This window comes from Camelus ferus, chromosome 4 (assembly GCF_009834535.1).
Source record: "Camelus ferus isolate YT-003-E chromosome 4, BCGSAC_Cfer_1.0, whole genome shotgun sequence".
Classification (NCBI taxonomy): domain Eukaryota; kingdom Metazoa; phylum Chordata; class Mammalia; order Artiodactyla; family Camelidae; genus Camelus; species Camelus ferus.
The window spans coordinates 5,854,292-5,877,047 of record NC_045699.1 but is presented as its reverse complement, the minus strand read 5'-3'; the positions used below and the strand labels follow the sequence as shown (position 1 = coordinate 5,877,047).

Genomic DNA, 22,756 nt, shown 5'->3' with positions numbered 1-22,756 from the left:
ATGAAAGCTATAGTAATTCTACAGTTTAAAAGTGTGAAGGCAACATTTTTTTAGACAATATTTATTGTTTTAAGCTGCCAAAGTTTGGGGCAAATTGTTACACAGTAATGGACAGCATGAGGAGAAGAGGTTATAGCTATAATATGTTAATCATGAGGGCAGAGCAAGAACCCACCAGCGAGAATTCCAAGGAGACGCAGGCAGTAATTTTACACAGAGAACAGTACTGAATAAAAGGTGTTTTCTCCCTTTCTATTATTATCTGTTTTTCCTCTTTTCTTTGTAGTGTCTTTTAATTTCCAAATCCTTCCTCCTTCCTCCTTCCTTATTATCCTGATTTCTGACCCTATCCTCACTTAATGTTAAGGAAGACTTACTTCTTTCCTTGATGGACATTGCCTACTTTTACTGTATTTAAAAAGTAATTTTGATATAATAAAACCTTGAGAAAAGATCCTTTCCTGGAAAAAAGTGCCCAACTAGTGAAACTACAGTGGCAACACAGGCAAGATCTGATTACTCATGGAGTTCTGTCTGTCAATCTTCTCTACGAGCTCAAAACCAAAGGAATACGTCAAACAGGAAACCCGTTTAATGGGCAGTTCAAAAGGTAACACAAGCATTTAAACAGAAAGGGAAGGACAATTTGTTTCTGGTTGTCAGAAGGGGCCAAAGTAATGGAGATTAGGTGCTAACGAAAGGTCACAGAGATACAAGTTTAAGGCTATAGGGATAAATCAGTTCAGCCTCTCATTTTAACAAAGAATCAGACTCAGTGAGTTCAGTGGTTTGCCTTAGAAAATTCCACCTCGAATGTAAATTGGTGCAGCCACTATGGAAAACAATGTAGAGATTCCTTAAAAAACTAAAAATAGAGTTACCATATGACCCAGCAATCTCGTTCCTGGGCATAGACCCAGAGAAAACTCTAATTCGGAAAGATACCTGCACCCCAATGTTCACAGCAGCACTATTTACAACAGCCAAGACATGGAAACAACCCAATGCCCATCAACAGATGAATAAAGAAAATGTGGTGTGCGTGTGTGTGTGTGTGTGTGTAATGGATATATATATATATATATATATATATATATATATATATACATATATATATAATGGAATATTACTCAGCCATAAAAAGAATAAAATAATGCCATTTGCAGCAACGTGGATGGACCCAGAAATTATTATACTAAATGAAGTAAGTCAGAAAGAGGAAGACAAATATCATATATCACTTATATGTGTAATCTAAAAAAAAAATGATACAAGTGAACTTATTTACAAAATAGAAAGACTCACAGACATACAAAACAAACGTATGCTTACCAAAGGGGAAAGGAAAGGGATAAATTAGGAGTTTGGGATTAGCAGATACGAATTACTATACATAAAATAGATAAACAGCAAGGTCCTACTTTATAGCACAGGGAACTATATTCAATATCCTGTAATAAACTATAATGGAAAAGAATCTGAAAAAGAATATACCTATCTGAATCACTTTGCTGTATACCAGAAACCAACACAACACTGTAAATCAACTATACTTCAATGAAAAAAGAAAGATAATCCCATCTCATCTACTGTCCTCCAAGTGTCAGCCCCAGAAAAACCTTCCCTGTGAAACTCTCCTTCCCTCAGCTCCGTGTCCAAAGCTCCACGACGCTAACCATCACCCTGAGTCTGGCCAATCTGTCAGGATCTCTCTTCTCCCTGACCAGAAGCTCTGAGAGGGCAGAAATTGTGACTCATGTTTTCCTAGGGCTTGGCATACAGAAAAAAAAAAAAAATTAGTGAATATCTGTGCAGTGAATATATACATTCACATGAAACTGGCTGGTGGTAAAGCTGGGACTGGAACACTTCAGCCACAGTGATGTGATCCACAGGGGCAGATCATTACAACAATGTGGGCTTTAGAGGAACAGGATCCTGGATTTTACTAGTTTTGTATTCTGAAAAAAGTGATATGTTTACTCTAACCCATAATTATTACCCTGCAAGACTATCAGGAACTCAGACGCACTATGCAGTCCACAGGGAGCATTGCCCAGCGCAAAGCAAGCAAAGCCTCTCCTTCCACTTCTCCGGTTCTACCACCCAAACTTTCCCACATCTTAACATTTCTAAATTAGGGATGTGTCTTACATCCACCAGGTACACTTAAAGGGCACTGTATTTCTTTTTTCTAAAAAGTGGTTATTCAACCCATGAAGTATCTAACAATGAGCAGTGCCTTTAAATGGAGGGAATTCAACAGTTTCTTTTCTTTTCACCTGCCATCAATACCACTGGCCTAGGTCAATGTTTTTCACACTTTTGGTCATGACCCATCAGTGGACTGTAAAGTCAGTTTGGGGTCATAAAGACCATTAACAAAGTGGCAGAGTGGATATGAAATGCACATAATAAAAGGAAGAATTTTTTCATGGACTGTGTGTGTGTGCATATGTGTATGCATGCATATATACAGATGTACAGAAAATGTATTTCTGGTCAAATGGGTATTGAAAAGCACTGGCCTAACTGAAATACATAAATTTAAAGCAGGTAAGTGTGGTCCTGGTAGGCAAACACCGTGTTGGCTTTACCATTTTAGATCAAGAACTTGAAGAAGCTAAGTGGGTAGGGGAGGAAGGGTCAACTCAAGGGGGAAAGGAAGCATGAGGCATAAGTGAAGAGGAAAAGGCACAGATAAGGATGGGGGCAGAGTGAGTGAGTCTGAGCACATGCAACGCACCCACACATGCATGCTCATGGGACCAAATGTGGATGTAGTCCCTTCCCCCGCTAGTCCAAGCTCCTTATAAGGACTTACAACAGGCTAGGAAAGAGAAATTGTACAATTCTCTAAAACATCAAAGAGGAACATTCATTTTATTTTTGACTCTACCATCATTAATCTTTGACTTTAAAAAGTATGAAAAGTAAATATTTCATTAGTTAACAATATAGTCAAATCAAGGCAGTAAAACTCGACCATGCACCTTCAGATATGCCTGCTCCACCCTAGGACAACAAACGGAACTACAGTCACAATTACTGCTCTTGAGAGACACTGAGCCTTCCAAGGCACCACACAGGCAAACTAACAATTACAAACCAGTGTAGTGAGGGTTATAATCAAGAGAGATGCTGGCAGCTATGGAGACCCTAAGGAAGGTTCCTAACTTAGCCCTAGCAAGGTTTGAGGACAGGAGACAGGAACACAGTTCCAGGCAAAAGGAATCACACGTCACAGGCCCAGACATCATGTGCCCTTAGGCACTGTTGGTAATTTAACCTGACTATAATGCACACGGGTTAGTTGTGGAAGATTAAACAGGAAACGAGGCTAGACAGGTAAACAGGAGGTCAGCGAAGGGACACCTCCCTCAAAGTGTCCCCAGATTTTGCTTAACCTTGGGTAAAACCAAAATGTCACCCCTAAAGACTCGCAGAGCCATAGCAGGATTCAGACAATGAAGAATTTTACACACAAAAAATAGTATGTGAGTTGCTATGAAATTATAAAACAATGAAATTACTTATTATAACCACTTCACACTGAATTAAAAACAAGGTTGCAACCATCATCTGGGAATTTTTACCCTCTAATTCAACGAGTTCTATTCTCCTATATAGCTGCATGTGTGTGTGTTTGTGTGTGTATATGTGTGTATCTATATACACATACACAAACATATGAACAACAATAAAGGATGTCATCTTTGTAATGGAACGAAGAATACATTTGATATAACTTGTTTCATGAAAAATAAGAGAAAGGTTTATAATCAAAAGCTCTGTATTTTGTTAAACAATGCAAAGATGAACATTATCATTAGAAATCTGTATTCTGAGAGGCCACGCTTTGGATTCTTACCATATGCTAAGATAAAAGGATTCCGACAAGCTTTCGCCAACAGTTGCCCAATTGTGGGGAATCTTTCAATGACTGTATTTGAATCCTGTAAAAGAAAATTACGTTTCGGTCAGTAAAAGGACACTATTCAACTCAGCAAGACTGAACTGACACTACAGGCTGAGGGTGCTCAAATGCTTCTTGTTTAGTATGTATTTTAGAAAAGTAGGGGAGAAAAAGATCAGAGAAGATCTTCAGGTAAGTAATTCTAACAAAGTTTAACAAGCAATCACCTTATTTCATCCTTAAACCAGGTCACCAAAACTAAGAAGGACAGCAAGTTTCAGTAAAATCAATTTTGCTGCAAAATTAATTTTATTTTACTGATACTTAACAATCAAGAAAGGCCACTTTATTCAAAAATAACAAAGACTGCATAATAGTGAAAAAACATTATGGGTGATTAATATCTATATAACTCCATATCTGCATCCTGGTTTTTTTAATCTAACATAATAAGAGAGGTTCCTAGGTCAGCTCCAGTGCAGCTATCTCAAAGTAGGTTTAGAAGGCAAGAACTCTGGAACTTGTAAAAAGAAATAAAAGCAGCCAAAGCACACAGATAGCTATCTGTTTATTACTATTCTGATTACTATATGTTAAATGACATCATACTCAGTCTGTAACAACCTAAACCGAAGACCAAAAAAAGATGAACCAAACAGAAAACAGCTTAAAATTAACAGTGCACATGCTGCTGTACAACCGGCCCTTTCCCCACTTCTTTAACCTTTCAAGAAAGTTGCAACGAAGACCTAACTGAGATAATGCGCATATAAACTGAAATGATAAGCACTTCCTACTGCTCAAGCAATAAATTCCTCATAGTTGTTTCAACATCAAGGCCAGTCCCGGACTCTCTGGACTCTCTCGCTTTAAGGTTAAGTTACAAAAAAAGAATTTTAACTTAGCACTGGTTGTTCATTCAGACTGTATCTTTCTTTCTAGTTTCTAAAGACAAGTGAACTCCTTATCATCATCATGAATTATTCTTCAAATTTCCTACCTGTTCTTTGATTAAGGAAAGAAAAGTATAACACAAGAATGCCTACATTAAATGACAATTTTGCTTTTCATTTTGAAATGGGAAAATAAGTATAAACAAATAATATTTTCATAATATGAAACCGTGTTATTTCATAAAAATATCTGCTGCAGTAAAAATAAGAAATCTTACATCAAAATGAAAATATATCAAATTTTGAACACAATAACATATAACAATAGTGAAGATACTCAGAATCTTAATATGCACAAGAAAAGTCCACTTAAAATATACATAAGAAGAGATCTTAGTATTTATCATCTCTTAGTAGAGCTCACTTTAGAACAGGGTTGGAAAAAAAGGTAAGCATTGCAGCAAACTCTTCAACAGTTAAGAGATGCAAAGGCCTTTAAAAGAATCTCAATTATTGCTTGACAAGTGTCAAAGTCTTGATTATTTAAAAACAACCTCATTGGTCAGGAAGTCTCATATGACAACATAACTAGTCAAGAAAGAAAAGACTTAAGTCATAATAAATCAGAAAGTAGGAAACCACATCTTGTCTCCATTATTTACAGGTTATTTTTCTGTCTAATCCTTCAATACGTTAGGGCAATACTACAAGTCTCTGACTGCATTCAGACTGGATAAAATCTGGTGAAGAGTTCCTGATGTCACAGAATAACTCCATTATTTTGGTCCACTACATACCATCTCTTTCAAGGCTTCATACATCTGCCTCAGGAACTCCTGGAACTGAGGCAGGTAAAGGCAGGTGTCTTGCTGGGTTTCCAAAGTGGAGGCCTGTTTCCATACAGAAAGCTTCTGGATCCAAAACTGATAATCAGAAGAAAGGCCTACTGAATCTTGAGCCATCTCAGAAAACGGGAAAAGGTGATGTACCTTTCACAGCGGTCTGCCAAGCACTGAAGGAACAGTGAACACACATCAAATCTGTAAGAAAGAAGGAAAAAATGAAACATTTAAAAAAGGATCCTTTACCAGTGCCTTTACAACCACTGATGAATGAAAGGAAGATTACAAGGGACCAAAACAGCATGCCTTCTGTGACGTCATCTTTTAAATCTTTTAAAATGTGTCGCCCATCTGTATCCCTGATTTTTACCATTGGAACTTTTTATCGTGAGTAATATTACACCAAAAGTCATTATACCTCTAAAGGCATATGCTAATTATGTACAAAAAGCACAGCTGATAATACTTTATACCTTCTTTTTATGACTGAGCTATTTTTAAATATTCTGAATATGAAGTTCATTTGAGTATTTTAATGGAATGGGAAATCAAAAACATCCATGGGCATTTAACAACAGTCTGTGTCTAAGAAATGTTTTTGAAGTTCTTATGTTTTATATGCATTTCTGGCTTCTCATTTAGGTGTAAAAAAAAAAAAAACTTTATGCATTACTGTCTAAAGAATTTTCTTCCCAGTTTCTCTTTTTAGAAAAAAATAAAATAATCCATTCCATATGCACTGATTTGAACAATCTGCTTAATTTAATTAAAGACTAGTGTATACACTTGAACTCCATTCACAAGAAGAAATCATATTTTAGTAAAAATGTGATAAACTCCAATTATTTAGAAGGTATAACTAGTCCTAAGTGACAGAAAATAAAAACTCATAAACTTGATTTGCCACATCTAAAGTGCACATTAACAAGAATAGTGGGTTACAGACACAGCCAGCGTGTGCCTCAGGCAGGGCTAGGTAAATACACCTCAACGCCATCCTCGCTCCTGGGCAGAGAAGGAAAGCTGCTTCTCAACAGGCGCAGGCTTTTACAGACTCAGACTTTCCTGAGGCAGGGATGACACTCAGCTATCTAATTTCAAAAGACTACTCTGTAAGTGGTAAATAAGCAATAAGAAACAGATAAAATGCTCCCAATTAAATGACAAAAACATCAACAAAGGAGGTTTTCATTACTAAATAGGAAAATAAGAAAAACAATTAGGAAGGCTGTACAATTTGGCTGTTGTACAAAAAATTCTAGACCAGGAAGATGTAAGTTTTTAAATGGTACTAAAATTTTAGTCTTGAAAAGTACTATGTATTTTTTTAAGTTTAATAATAAAGGGAGTATATATGCAACTGTCAAATGGCACCTAACAGCCCCAAATCAGACGTTGTCTCTGATTCCTCTCTCTCACTGTCTGTCTCATCCAAGCCCCAACATGTGTCAACTCTACCTCTAAAATAAATATATGTGATTTCATTTGACTTCACCCATTTCTTTCCATTTCCACTGCTGCTCTCCCATCCCATTCCTGTCCATTTCTTCCTAGAGTCTTCCCTCTGGTCCCACCTGTTCCTCTCCAATTAATTTTCTGTACTGTTGACAAAAACAACTTTCCCAAATGCGAATCAGACCCAGTACACTCCTGCTTAAAACCCCGCGTCAATACCTTCCTTGGAAAGAAATCCCAGCCCACTGCAGAAAAGATCCTAGCTCCTTACCAGCGTCTCCAAGGCCCTGAACAATGTAGCTCCAACACATCCTCCCACCTCCTGTGTTGCCTCTCCCCAGCTGACCACAGTCCAGTCCAGGTCTCTCATCTGCTCTACCAACACCCCAACCCCTTCCCTACTTCCAGGCCTTTCTGCTGATTCCTCCACAGCTCTTAGCACATTGGTTAATTACCTTGGGCATTTATTTGTTCACTCAGTTACTGCTGCCTTCACTGGTGTGTACATTCTCTGTCTTCCTTGAATTTAGCCCATGCCTGGTAAATACTCAATAAATATTGAATGAGGGAATAAATAATTCACTGGTATTTTTCAAAATATGGTTCTAAGCTAAATGCTATAAAATGCCTTATCAGATAAAGCAATTTAAATTTTAAAAGGTAACCCCCCCAAAAAAGAAATTTTGAAGGTATTTTTGTTATCTATGTAAAACTTAATTATTATCCCATTTTATAAATACAATAATAATAGCTTGCATATATACATACACACACACACTCTTACTGTGCTCTTGGCAATATATTAAATACTTTATGCATACTAGCTAATTTAATCTTCACAACAATCCTATGAAATGGGTACTACTGTTCTCATTTGACACAGGCATGGAGAGATTATGTAATTGCCCCCGAAAAAGATTATGTAAAAGCCAAAGGAAGCAACTACTAGTAAATAGCACAGCTATTACTGTGGGATTTGAATTCAAAGAGTTTAGTTCTAAAGTCTGTGCCCTTAAACAAAGAAATGAATTAAAGAGACAAATCAATGAATTTCTTACATATTTCATATGGTACTAGATGCAAGTCAGTTTATATACTTGGGGACACTTAATTGAAGAACTTTTTCATAGAAGATACAAGAAACAAACATTTTATTACAACAAAATTACAAACAACTTTTGCTTTAGCAACAGAAATGTATCTAATTGTTCTAAATGGAAAAAGCTTTAGGGATCATGCAATGCAGTGATCGGGGATGCTCTATTTCACAGCCTATCTGGGGACGGGGAGGTGCGAGCAGGAAGAAGGTAGTGGTTATGAAATGAGTGGTGCCTTGGTGGTGATGATAGCACTGGGGGTGCTGCCTGCATTTGGTGCCTAGAAGCCAGGGATGCCGAACACACTACAATGCACTGGGACAGCAGCTCAAAAAGGAAAATGGTCCTTCCTAAAGGCCAGTGATGCCCCTACTGAGAAATGCTGATCTAATCTGAACACTCTAGAATGGGCATTTGTTGGTTTTGCCTGTTTAGCATTCCTCCTCCATTTCTGGTTATAACACCCTACTTTTGCTTTAGGAAAGTCTCTCTCGTCCATTCCCCAAGTTTTGGTGGGTCCATTTAATAAGGTACCTATGCCATCAGCCAAGGGGTGGGATGATGATTCAAGTTAGGCAAGCTAGACTCTCTGCTGGGAATCTGAATCTTGAGTAGATTGCCATAAAGGTGGAAATAAGTCATTCAAAGGCCCTGGAGCTACCCTAAGTCCTTAACAAAGAATGGTTTTTCAGCGTTCTCTTTAATTTTGTCAGCTACCCAGGGGCCTTGCAATAAATACTTTTTAAATTTTTTCTTAAATTAACCACTGTTGGTTTTTGTGATCTTCAATAAAGAAACACAAACTGCTGTAGTCTGATGTTATACAGTATCTGATACAAACTGATACCTTTGGAGAAAGCAGGGGAATTTGGAACTGCTACTAAGCCAAGTCAGAGAAAATGGCAGTGAACCTTCTGTTCATACAGAGAACTGGAAACCAGACGTCCATGGAAGGAGAAGGTACTACAGATCAGTGAGGAAGCACCCTCACACAGGGCCCTAACTCACTACACTCCTCTAGCAGGCACAGCCAAGGGAAAGTCGCTGGACTATCAAAAAAGCAGTCGCAAATCTGGTGACCTGCAGAGAACCCCGCTTCCCCAGCTGAGGGACATTAGGCTGTCATAAACGTAATCAAATAGTGACTCCAGCGCCTGCTGCACTTCCAGATATGGGTCCTAACTGGGGCAAATTACTGCCACCTCTGGCACCTAGAATACAGTTATGAAGCCGGTAAATGCATTTCTCCATGGGGATAAACCTTCACCTGCCTCAGAGACATCAAGGCAGGTCACGGCACATTACACTGGCCTACCATATTGAAGGTATCAGGCTGGCAGAACCAGGAGAGCTGGAAGATACAGCTGCCTTATTTGCACTCCAGATGGTGGGATATAAACCCTGTGAACACACAGGGCCTGCCACTTTAGGAAGTTTCTTATAATCCAGTGGTCTCTGTTGAGTCAGGATATGCCCTTTAAAATGAGGATACACAAGAATCTAGTACCGGTGGTTGCTTCCATGATGGATGATAAGTATAGGAAAGGAACTGTCCTTTTCTGTCCTTTTACTGTATACCTTTTTGCACCTTTTCAATTTAATGCCAAGAGTACTAATGGACTAACTCAAAATTATTAATAATAAATGAACAAAAAATAAAGTGAATGATAACTGCTGTACCTTAAACCTGCTAAGAGGCAAAAAATGCTTGGCTGAGACCTCTGGGATCCTGAAGACAACATACACAGTGTGGATTATAGGCCATTTATCTGCTTCTACCCATATGCCTGGCAATGAGAAAATATGGGAAGGACCCAAAGCAACAATCTCAGCACAGCTGTCTGCTCATGCTGAAGCGCTCTGCCACTCAGCTCATATGACCCTGCAGATCCAACACTTTTCCAAGCTTCTGTGGAAGATCTGGATTCTAGAAAAAGCCAATGCCAGGCCTCAGTAACTGGACTGATCGTCCAAACCACAAAGCTGGGTGTACCCAGCAGCTGTCTATCACCATGTGTGAAGTATGCCTGCTTGGTCAAAATGCAAGAGTGAGGTTTCTGGATGCTATCTGGATGCTATCTGTATATGTTTTGCTTGCTATGTCATGTAATTTTTAAAAATCCCCTCTTTCATTTTTCCATTCCTACTACTGCATGTATAAAGTATATTACTAGTAGATAAATTTTCTAAAATCTGTACATTACAGAATACAACAAAGATGGGAAGAGGAACTGACATTATCCAGAACTCCTAGACTTGAAGCTAGACGCATTAACCAAGTACTACTTTGAATTAGCTCCTTTTTTGAAAAGAAGATAGAGCTAAATTATGTTACCTGAGAGTGTTTAAAAAGTTCTGTATGTGGAAAGCAGTAGTTTTGAATGTCCTGAGTAACCAACAAGCGAAAGGTAGTGAATATATCTGTTGTTTTTGTCCACCTAGCACCCTCTTCCTGTTCTTTTAATACACAGTCAACCCTCCCTATTCACAGGTTCTGCATCTGTGGATGGAAAATATTAAAAAAAAATTTTTTTTTCAGAAAGTTCCAAAAAACAAAACTTGAATTTGCCACGTACCTGCTAGCATTTATGCTATATTTACAACTATTTACATAGTATTTACATTGCATTAGGTATTATAAGTACTCTAGAAATGATTTAAAGTATATGGAAGAATGTGTGTAGGTTATATGCAAAATAGTAGCCCACATTATATAAGGGAGTTGAGCACTGTGGATTCTGGTACCTACGGGGGTCCTGGAACCAATCCCCTGCAGATGTCAGGGGAAGACTGCAAATGCACCCCACTTTTGTCCTTCTTCCTTTCCATATAGTCATAATGAGACTGTGAATCAAGGTTTGCCTTGAGAGTTACACAGGTCTAACAGATAAAACTAAGTGCTAGGAAATACACTATGCAAATAAAATGAAGTTTATGCCATTTATCTGACACCACTTATAAACTGTAGACTTTCACCCAATAAGGACAGTACTTTATGATGGCCTCACTTAAAACACAAACTATGCAGTATATGATGTTTTTTTTTTTTGGGAGTGATTGTTGAATGGATTTTTTTTTAAATACAAAAAAAGTAGAGAAAACAGTCAAATGAACACTTATGTACCCTTTAACCAGTATAAACAATTATCAAGATTTTCCATTTTTAAAGCAAATCACAGATATCATATCTCTTTACCCCAAATACTTTGATTTGTATCTCTTTTTTATAAGCACTTAAAAAAAGAAAAAGCTTAACTATAATATCTCTTTCATAGCCGATAAAGCTAACAATAACATCATCTAATACCCCATCTATGTTCAAATTTCTTAAAAATTTCCTTTTATATTTGGGTTGTTTATATTAGGAACCAAAAAAGAGCTACACATTGCACGTAGTCAATACTGACATTTCTCCTTTAACCTGTAACAAAATAATGTAAAAAGGGAGAGAGATCCAACGCGCCACTCAAGGGAGGGTAAGTGGTGACAGCACGAGATGGTCTGTGCTCACGTATGAGGCAGTGTCCATGTATCTCTCAACAGCAACAACAAAATGCATGCCTCGCAAAATGAAGATGATTTTTCAGATTCACTGTGATTTCAACTTTTTTCACAAATGCTCTGATTTTTTATCCCAGTTAATCTGCACACTTATTAGAAAATGGAGAACTGTCTATACTTTTGATTGATACCAAAATCCTTGCTATTGCCCCAAATGTAAATTCTTGGCTTTCTTATGATTCTACTTAGGCTGTCTGCCCTCACATGGATGTCTGTGCCTATATTCACTTCATACAAACAACTAAAGAAATACTGTTTGGCATCTTTTATTTAAGAGCATAAAAGAAAAGCGGATGTTCAATGATACATTTCCTCAAAATTCAGGATTTTAACAAGTATTTTACATACACACACATATATATACTACACTATATACTCATGTAGTAAAAGCATAGGGCTGCAAAGTTAGAAGGAAATCACTTTCTTCATTTCTTGAATATTTCTCTTTTAGCACACTTACCCAGGTTCTTAAGGAACCAAATCATTTCACCTTCTCCACATAGAGAATAAAAATAACAGAAACCGTTAGTCCCCTCAGTAAATATTTCCAGGAAAAAATAAAATGACCTTCAGAAATTCTTATGTGGAGTGAACAAAAGGGAAGTCCTATGAGCACAGAGACCCAGACACCAGAACATAAATGACTTGACCAATGAAGGATTCCTATGTGCTTGTTCATGTGCCTGATCAAAAGAAAGCAGCAGGTGGGAGGGGGAGAAATAAAGTGACAAAGGAAACCAGCCACAGGGCCCAGCAAACATCTGAGCTACTGAAAAGGGACAAGTTCAAAATGGTGTTAGACTGAGATCACTGCATTTACCTTTCCCCTCTCATTTATAAATTGGTCAAGTTATTTTATTGCTTGCTAAGTATCATTTTATGAACTAAAATCACCACAAAGATATACACTGTAGTCAACAAAGATACACAAAGGTACACTGTAGTCAACCACTGTCTATGAGCATTCATAGTCTGAGTTGCCAAAATGACCTGGCTCAGATGCAAAGTATAGCAGGTGAGAAAGAGGTGATAGATACTTCAGGGCTAAAAGGTCCTCCATTTTGGTTGAGTTCCCCTCTTCAGGAAAAGGATATATTCAAAATCTTCATGGAAATGTTTGTCAAAAGCAACATGGAATTCACTGAGAACAATTCATTAGCGTAGAAGAAGGAAATAAAAGCATCGAAACATTTGAGCACTGTCTGAAGGTAACACAAAGAGAAGATACAACTGGGTGATGGGCTGAGGCAAAGTATCCTAATTCAGTTAAAACAAACAAAAACATCTCCCTGGATTTATAAATCAAGAGTGTAAAACCTAGCAAGAGACAGCCCTAGACCAGTGGTTCTCAAACTATCTTTCAGAAAGCAAAGTGGGTTCAAAAAGTGACACCTGAGCATCTAAGCAGCCCTTACTTCAAAGAGCCACAGGACCGGGCTAGGCAGGATGTCCAGTCTCCCAGTGCTGGGATCACTGACCAGCAATGCCATGGGCAATTTCAGCCTCATGTTTAACATTATGTGACTTTATTTCCCTCTCCTAATTTACTAAGATTCAGGATGGAAAAGTGCATTCTGTGATTTAACCTGTGATTTTCTGGTCCTCCATTCTGGTCAACTGCTGATGAAAGACATTTTCACATCTCAAATGGTGGTCTCACTTAAAGACACCTTAGAACTCAATCTTTTTTAGATGTTCTGACAAGTCTAAAAAGAATCCCTACTCAGCTGATATGATGAAGAATCTGGTACCTTTAAAGTTCTGTCAAAGGCTACAATTATCATGGATGTAAAGGAAAAATATTTTTTAAAGTCGTTTACTCTTAATCACTGTTTTCTTTCATGGCAAATAGGTAATCTATAGCAATTATGGAAAACAATATGGAGATTCCTTAAAAAACTAAAAATAGACTTACCCTATGATCCAATAATCCCACTCTTGGACATATATCCAGAGGAAATTCTAATTTGAAAAGATACATGCACCCCAATGTTCACAGCAGCACTATTTACAACAGCCAAGACATGAAAGTAACCTAAATGTCCATCAACAGATGACTGGATAAAGATGTGGTAGATATACAGAATGGAATACTACTCAGCCATAAAAAAGAATAAAATAATGCCATCTGCAGCAAGATGGATGGACCTAGAAATTGTTATACTAGGTGAAGCCAGAAAGAAAAATATCCTAAGATATCAATTATATGTGGAATCTAAAAAAATGACACAAATAAACTTATTTACAAAACAGAAACAGAGTCACAGACCTAGAAAACAAACTTATGGATACCAGGGGGTAGGAAAGGGGGAGGGATAAATTGGGAGTTCAAGATTTGCAGATATTAACTATCATATAAAAAAACAGATAAACAACAAGGTTCTACTGTATAGCACAGGAAACTATATTCAATACCTTCTAGCAACCTATAATGAAAAATAATATGAAAAAGAATATATATATTATACACATATATGTATAACTGAAACACTATGCTGACACCAGAAATTAACACAACATTGTAAACCAACTATACTTCAATTTAAAAACAAATTTTTAATGATTATGCAAAAACAAACAAACAAACAAACAAACCCAGACCTGGAGTGACTTCAGTTGAAGCAGAGGCAGTAGCTGGAGCACACCCTGCATTCCCACCATGCCCCCCACCTGCCCACCCCCTCCGCAGAATAGGCCTTCACACTGCTGGTTGCTCACTCAACAGTCCTAATATCTCTACTGCTTCTTCTTAACAGAACCAGTTTTGTCCAGGAATCTAACAGCCACAAGGCTTAGGGGCAGGCTGGGATCTTCCCAAAGGCCAGGGGTGGATCCTGATTACTGAAGACCAGTAGATCTCAAACATTTGTTTTCAGGACCCCTTTACACTCGTACACATTACTGAGGACGTTACTGACAGCTTTTGTTTATACAGGTTATATTTATTGGTATTTACCATATTAGAAATTAAAACCGAGAAAAACTTAAAACCCAAGAACATAAATGCACACATCCCATAAGCTGTCAGAGCGATGACATCATCATAAACCATGTGACCTCTAAACAACTCCACTGGAGACTCGTGAGAAAATCAAAGTACAAAACACAATGTTTTAGCATTACTAAAAAAAATAGCTTTGCCCTGTGAATCTCCTAAAAGGGTCTTGGAGATACCCAATGATCCCTGAACCACTTTCTAAGAATGGTTGGTGTAACACCAGTTATGCTATTTCCACTTGTCTTCCAACTAACTGTAGGAATGGGCAGTGTTATAGAACTCTGCACAATAAGACCTGAGCTTCAGCTGGAGGATTTTGAAGAGTCTTTCTCAATCTTAAATAAATTCACTTTTTTTCCCTATTAGATACTGTAGTCTTCATGTGACACTTAAACAGGAGTAGTTACCTTGGGACACAGGAGTAAGCAAGCCTGAGAGGACTGGCCAACATGCTGCAAATAGCAGAGCAGAAAGATGGACCTGGGTCTTCTCACTAGCATCGTCGAGGGATGACGTACTCAATCTCGGAATTTTACTTTTGGCTTAAGCCACTTTTCCTTGGGTTTTCTTAGAGTCAAACATCTCCTCAGAGACTAATTGGCTGAACACATTCTGAAAACCACTGCTGTGCACAACAGCTGGCACACAGAAGCAGCTCAATGAATATTTGTTGAACAAATGTGTGAATAAACAAACAAACAAACAAACAAATCCACGAAGGCTGTTGTAGTATCCACTAATGTGTAGTATCTAATAAGACAGATAAAATCCTGACTGATTTTGTGTTGACAGAATGCTGTGTAGCTCCCAGAATGTCAACGTCTAAAACAAAGCTCATTATAAACATCACAGTATCAAAAATGGCTGCATATTTTATCTGAAATTGTTTTCCTTTGGTCTTTTCTATCTCCAGCCAGAGGTATGAGAGGTAAGTCTACACAAGACAAACATGGACCATAACCTACTCAAAGCGGCAACCTAATAATGAGCACTGTGGGTTTTTTTTCCCATTTCCCCTGAGAATGAGTCAACTGAAGTCGCTTCTCCCATGAAATAAGCACCAAGCAGAGATTTATGGACAGAAAGTTAAAAAAAACCAAACCAAACCAACCAAACAAACAAAAAAACACACACTGTTTATGGAAGAAGAAAAAGAGACCTAGTCTCCAATCAATGTCATGGACTAGGGACACAAGGGCCTTGTCAGAAAATACTTAAAACCTCCAGAAATACAATTAAAGTTAAGACATTTATGTTGAACTATGCTTAAGCTTGACAATATTCCACCTCTTCCTTATTGAAAACCTGATAGCAGTATTTTCAATTTACTTTAATGTTTCTTTGCTTCATTATTTTAAGTCAGATTGGCCAATGTATCCTTGTATTTGTAGCCTTTTTTTTTTTTGAAAGTCACAATAAAATATTCTTGTTCCCATAAAATGCTTATGAAAGAAACAAATGGTATTTTTTCCCCCTTAAAAACAATGAGGTTTTAAGAAAAGTTCCACTAGGAGGAGCTGGCTTTTTCTCTGTTGAGTCAGAAGCGTTCTGCCTCTGAGATATTCTAATCAAAAACACAGACCTGAAATTTGCAGATAATTTCAAACAAACCTCAATCACAAACAAAATCTGGGACTACAGAATTAGAGGAGACAACTGTAATCCAGGTGCAGAGTGTATACATTCTTCACTCAACTTTGCAAAGAATTAAAGAAATTTAATCTAGCAGACAAACTCTCTGGGGAGTTACTGGCCTCCATTCTCCCACCCACATCCTTAGCAATGTGGGGAAGAGGCTGCTCCCGGGATCTGGCTTCCATGCAGACGTATCCCTTCTTGAGTGCTTACCTTTGGGAGCTGCTCAGACACATACCTGACCTTAAGTCTCCACCAGAGCACCAAAGACCTATCACTGGGATTTGAAAGACAAGTCTTCCTGCACACATCCTGTTAGAAATAGTAGTTACTTACTTTTCTTGCATTCTTGTCCTCAAGGCACTTATCTGACAGTAAGACTGTGAGGTTTTGGTGAGACTATAATGAGCCTGAGGAGCACATTATATGTTAAAATATTAGAAGTCTTGCCTTTGTCACTGATGACTTGGCTCCAAGTTACTTCTGCCTCTTTCCACCCTTGGTTCTACTTGTAATTTATTATTAAATAAACAAAAACAAATAAAAACCTCACACATTTGTTGAAAACCTACCATATGACAGGAACTCTCAAAAACTGCAAAAAAGAAGACAGCTTAAGTAAACTGTGGCTAAAGGGGAAATCAGGGCCTGTAAACAGATAAAACATCCCTTCTGGGAAGAGCTGGGAGAGAAGGAAACAAGGGATGCTACAGGAAGCATCAAGAAGGGGTACCTCATTCAGTAAGAAATAGCAACCTCTCACTCACTCAAACCCATTATTTACATTTTCACCTGTGTTCGGTTTTCAGCAACTAAAAACAGTGCCACTTGATGCCAAGACAAATCCAACTGCAGGCACTGACATATTAAGACGCTAGTTAGAATTGTGGGCATTTAGGTATTTGGAAACAAGTGAATTTTTAAAATTACCATCAAAATGAAAAATAAAAGGTGAAATCCTTATAGAGAACCAAGCCATACAAATAAACCCCACCTGCTTAACCCCACTCAACTTTTTGGGGCTGCAAGCCTCTGAAGGAAGCGCTTAAATAACTGTATCTATGGGTCACCAAACTCACGCAGAAAAGCATTTGTGGTTAGCTTTTAGTACTATGTAAAACCAAGTATCTCACTTTGTTTCCTTTAAACCCTCAGCCCACGTGACCTCCAGTTAAGATGGCAAGTAAACTCACTCTGTGATGGATCTCCTCGACTCCAAACACAATGCAAACGAGAGAGGAAACAAGAAGGGAAAACCAAAAGGATGCAGTCAAGCTGAAAAATAACACAGAAATTTCTGTGAAATAGATATGGGGCAGGAACACACTGAGGTGAATCCTCAAAGTTAAAGCCTTTGGCCTCCTAAGCTCAGGCTCCAGAAATAGGCACGGAAACTGGAAGTATGAGACCTACAAAATTTGGGGACTAAACATAAACCACAAAAGACAGAGTCAGATCTAGGATCATACTTGAAGTCAGGGTCAAAGATGAGAATGGAGGAGGGCTCCCTCCTGAAGGAAGGCTGGTAGCTCCTGATCTCCTATGCAGTTGTGGCTAGGGAGAAGGGAGAACTCAGACCAGCCAGTAACCAGGAACTCAATGAAGCAGCCTGTGATTGCCCACGGGACTGAAACACCACTGCAGTTCTGGACTGAGGCTCCATGGAAGCGAGACAGAGACAACTATAAATTAACTAAGCAACTAAGCAAGGAAGCCTGAGCAGAAAGGGAGAAAGGGAGGTGGAGAGTAAGTGAATGAAAACAATTAAAAAATATACCTCATTCAAAACATGCCATTCAATCAAACTTCTGAAGTACATTTAGAAATCTAATGCCAATAAAGGCAACAAACAAAATCAGCCATCAAACCACTACTTCATTTCAGATGAAATTAATATATAAAACAGTCCAACAAAATAAGTATATTTAACTGAATTAAAGACTTAAATTTAAAGCCTGAAACCATAAAACTCCTAGAAGAAAACAAGCAGTAAGTTCTTTGACATTAGTCTTTAGGGAGGTTTTGCTTTTTTGCTTTTTTTTTTTTTTTTCCTGTCTCCTCAGGCAAGTTCAACAAAAGCAAAAATAACCAAATGAGACCACATCAAACTAAAAAGCCTTTGCACAGCAAAGGAAATTATCAACGAAATGAAAAGGCAACCTACTGAATGAGAGAAGACATTTGCAAATGATATATCCAAAAAGGGGTTCATATCTAAAACATATAAGGAATATACACAACTCATTATTTATAAAAAAAAATACAATCTAATTTTAAAAATGGACAGTGGAACTGAACACTTTTCCAAAGAACACATACCGATGGTAAACAGGCACATGAAAAGATGCTCAATATCACTAACAATCAGGGAAATGCAAGTCAAAAATCTCTCAGGATGGCTATCATAAAAAAGATAATAAATAATAAATGTTGGCAAGGATGTGGGGGAAAAGGAAGCCTAATACACTGTTTGTGGGAATGTAATCTGGTACAGCCACTGTGGAAAATAGTATGGAGGTTCCTTAGAAAATAAAAACTAGAACTACCATATGATCCTTTAATTCCACTTCTGGGTATTTATCCAAAGAAAAACACTAACTCAACAAGTTATATGCAAACTAATGTTCACTGCAGCATTATTTACAACAGCTAACATATGGAGGCAATCCAAGAGTCCACTGACAGATAAATGGATAAAAATGTGGTCTACATATACAATGGACTATTACTTAGCCATAAAAAAGAATGAAATCTTGCCATTTACAACAATGTAGATGGCCCTCAAGGGTATTAGGCTAGACGAAATAAGTCAGGCAGAGAAAGACAAATACCATATGATTTCACTTGTATGTGGAATTGTTTTAAAAACAAAACAAATGAACAAACAAAACAGAAATAGACTCAGTTTCAGAGAATAAATTAGTGGTCATCAGAGGGGAGGAGGGTAAGTGGTTTGGGAAGGGGATTAAGAAGTACTACAAACTTCCATTTATAAGATAAATAAGTCATGGGAATGTGATGTACAGCATAGCGAGTATAGTGAAAAAATACTGTAGTAACTCTGGATGGTGATGGGTGGTAACTAGACTTACTGTGGTTATCATTTTGTAATGTACAAAAATAACACGTTCACTATGTTGTACACCTGAAACTAATATAACATTGTAAGTCAATTATACTTCAACTAAAAAATCAAACTATATTTAAAGATATTTAAGATGAAACAAAGCCAAATAAAAAATAAGAAATTATACAGCAAAAAGCAGAACTAAAACAATAGATGGTTAAAAAAAGAATCGAGTGAAAATTATGTAAGCAACGAATACAGTCATTACAATGAAAAACTCAGTATACAAGACACTTTAGACTAGACAGAACCGAGGAAAGAACTGGTAAATTTGAAGATAATACCAAAGAATTCCCTCAGAATGCAGCCCAGAAAAAGAAGATTACGAGAAAGCAGTCAAGAAACATGAAGGACAGTTCCACAACCATCTAGGAGGTGACACAGCAAATGAAAGTGAAGAGAACGGAAGAGAAGCAATATTTAAAGAGATGATAAAAGCTAGGAATGTTCAAGAAATACATAAGTTCTCATATTAAGAGTACATTCTAAATACTGAAAAAGATAATTGAAATAAATCGATAAGTAAAATCAATTTTTAAATCCACACGGACTGAAATATTAATTGTAAAAAGAAAATCTCAAAAGCTACAAGGAGCACCCCGAACGTCACTGGGTCTGACAGGTCGCAGGCTCAAGAGGCCAGCCACCAGCCCTGCAGCAGGACCCAGACGAGCTCTCTGAGACCTGACGGGCCGTGGCGACAGCAGGGAACGAAGCAGCTCAGACCGGCACACCAGGCTGATGCAGAAGTCCACGGGCATGCTGCCGCTTCCTTAACAGTTGGTGGAGACAAGGGGAAGCGACTGTTTTTCATTTTAGAGACAGCCCCAAGAAACTTCCTGAAAAAGCAGAACCCCAAATGTTCCCAGCAACCTCAAGCAACAAGAGATTTGTCCTCCCTGGAATGATACTTGGTCTGGATTTAAATTTCTCTTCCGTGCCCACCACACTTCTGCCAGCAGCACCAAACATGGACTTTCTTGGACACCGTGTTCACCATCATGGTACAGCTAACTTTGGACCAACGGCTCATTATACAGCAGAAGAAGTGAGGCGAGGAGCTGATGCCAACAGGGTTCACTGTCAGCTACAGTTATTATTAGCTGCTATTTGAACTCGATTGTTTTTCATCCGTATTCCTTCATCACTTACTTATTTTTCTATCACATATTATTTCATCCTATTGCATCCTGCCTGAAAACACAAAGAAATAAGAATGATAGCCCGAGGTATCTACAAAGGAACTTCATTTTGGAGGATCACAGATGATTTCCAATAGAAAAAAAAAAACGGCCTCAGAAAATTGATAACATACAACACACATCGTAATTGTCTGGATAAAGACTAGAGCCATACATTTTTTTTTTTAAGTTAGCAAACTTCTCATGTAGGTTCCCCTGGAAAGTAGAGCTCAGGCAAGCTAGAGAAGGTAAAGACCTGAATTTGCCTTCTTTCCAGACAAAAAAAACCTCTCACCAAAACCACCCACACGATGCTACCCAAGTGGTACAGATGGCAGTCCCTCAAGGGGGTCAACAGGGACACAGGCCCTAGAACTAGTCACCACGGTCTTAGAAACTTTCTAAAAACTTTGTCATATTATGGCACAAGAGCACCACCTACTGAAATAGTTCCAAGGGACAATTTGGTCTGTTTACTGAAAAAAGGCTAGCTGTATACCCACCTCCAGCCGTTTACTTTGGCTTCAGAAAAATGTAACTGCGGAGGGATGGACTTCAAATCATTTCAGTCTAACTGGCTGTGTCTCTTTCTTGTTTAAAACTAAGGCCCTTGCCAAGACCTCCTGAAAAAGAAACAGCTCCCCGCATTTTCGCTTTAATAACCAGTAAAATGAATCTTGGTACCGTCAGTATCGTCTCACCCGCCTATCCGGCTTCAGTTACCTCGGTGAATACTGCTATTTCTAGGTATCTCCCCTACCTGCGTTCCACGAAGCAGAGAAAAACTCGAGGGGAGAACCTGCAGTAGTTCTAAGAGGTCTGGAAAGGATATATGCAGTGTCAAGTCATTCAGTAAAATTTTTAAGCACACAAGGCACAATACTAAGGTTGGGGAATTTATTTCAAATTCATTTAAAGATGATGACAGCAGTCCCACTCCCCTCAAGGAGCTTAAAATGAATATAGACGTTCTAGACCGGCAAAGCTGGAGGCCAAACGATCTACCTGTAAAACAGAATAAAGCAGAAAATACATAGGGAAAGACAACTTGCAGGATATTATAACCAACGTCAGGGTGGAACTGACTGTGTCTGCTACGATGTACGCACACACAATACAACTAAAGCCATGGCAAAAATAGGGTTCTTTCTGGAGCCCTTCGAGGCTTTCATGTAGCTCTTAGGTAATGCCAGTTACAAAAACCCTGACACAGACTCACTTGGACAATTCACAGAAATTCTAGTCTGTATGTCATTTAGTTTTGTTGTATTTCATTGGTCTCATGGGGGTCCTCTACTTATGAGCCGTTGTACGTGTAACCTCTACTGCGCCTTAGTTGTGATGAAAAAGCAGCAGCTTGTATTTACTGCCAGTATCTCTGCACATGCTCACCCAGTACTAGCCAGTTTCTATTACAGCCAGAGCACTCACACAAAAACAAAGAAGAGATCCTCTACATGGCACAGTCAAGGATGAAATAACACATAGCCCCCAAATATCAATCATCTGATGCCTATAAAATTGCAGCTTTAATTTGGAAATCATAAAAACATCAAGTGTGTCTGTATTCTATTTCAACTGCTTCATAGAAAAAAAACCGATGCTTTAGGGAAACTCCAATTCTAGTTCTCCAGTGTACACATGGCTATGCTAAGTGCACAGTGTGCACTACATGGTGGCCTTGCTAATGCCCCATGGCAAGGGGCACCCAGGGCAGTGTCACAGGAAAATAAATCCAACTGAATGTGAAAACCTCAGGGAACAGTTGTGTTGAAAAAGAATGAGGTTATACAGGGACAAATTCTAAGATAAAGAGCAACTGACTAGTTGACATAAGTGAAGCAGAAAAAAAAAAAATTAACATGTGATTCACAGGCCCATAGAATTAAAAATAACAAAAGCATAAAATTGGGTTTTAAGCTGTGAGTATAAAAGACCATAATGTTAAAATATACCAACAGGGGTCTAGAAACAATTTCATAGGCTTGTTACATCGGACCAATTTTGAGCCTCATTAGAATTTCAGACGGGGTGAACAGCTGCAGCGACTT

The 22,756-nt window shown here is 38.2% G+C and overlaps 1 protein-coding gene across 8 annotated transcripts in view; it reads right to left on the bottom strand.

Moving 5' to 3' along the window:
* Positions 1–22,756, bottom strand: part of FANCC (FA complementation group C) — a 182,714-nt gene that overhangs the window by 115,020 nt on the left and 44,938 nt on the right. For all 8 annotated transcript variants that reach the window (XM_032477467.1, XM_032477466.1, XM_032477469.1 and 5 more), the window contains 2 exons: positions 5,607–5,849; positions 3,872–3,956 (listed from right to left, as the gene is read on the bottom strand). In XM_032477467.1, the coding sequence (XP_032333358.1) occupies positions 3,872–3,956; positions 5,607–5,771 (250 nt within the window). In that variant the 5' untranslated portion in view covers positions 5,772–5,849. The remainder of the gene's footprint in view (positions 1–3,871; positions 3,957–5,606; positions 5,850–22,756) is intronic.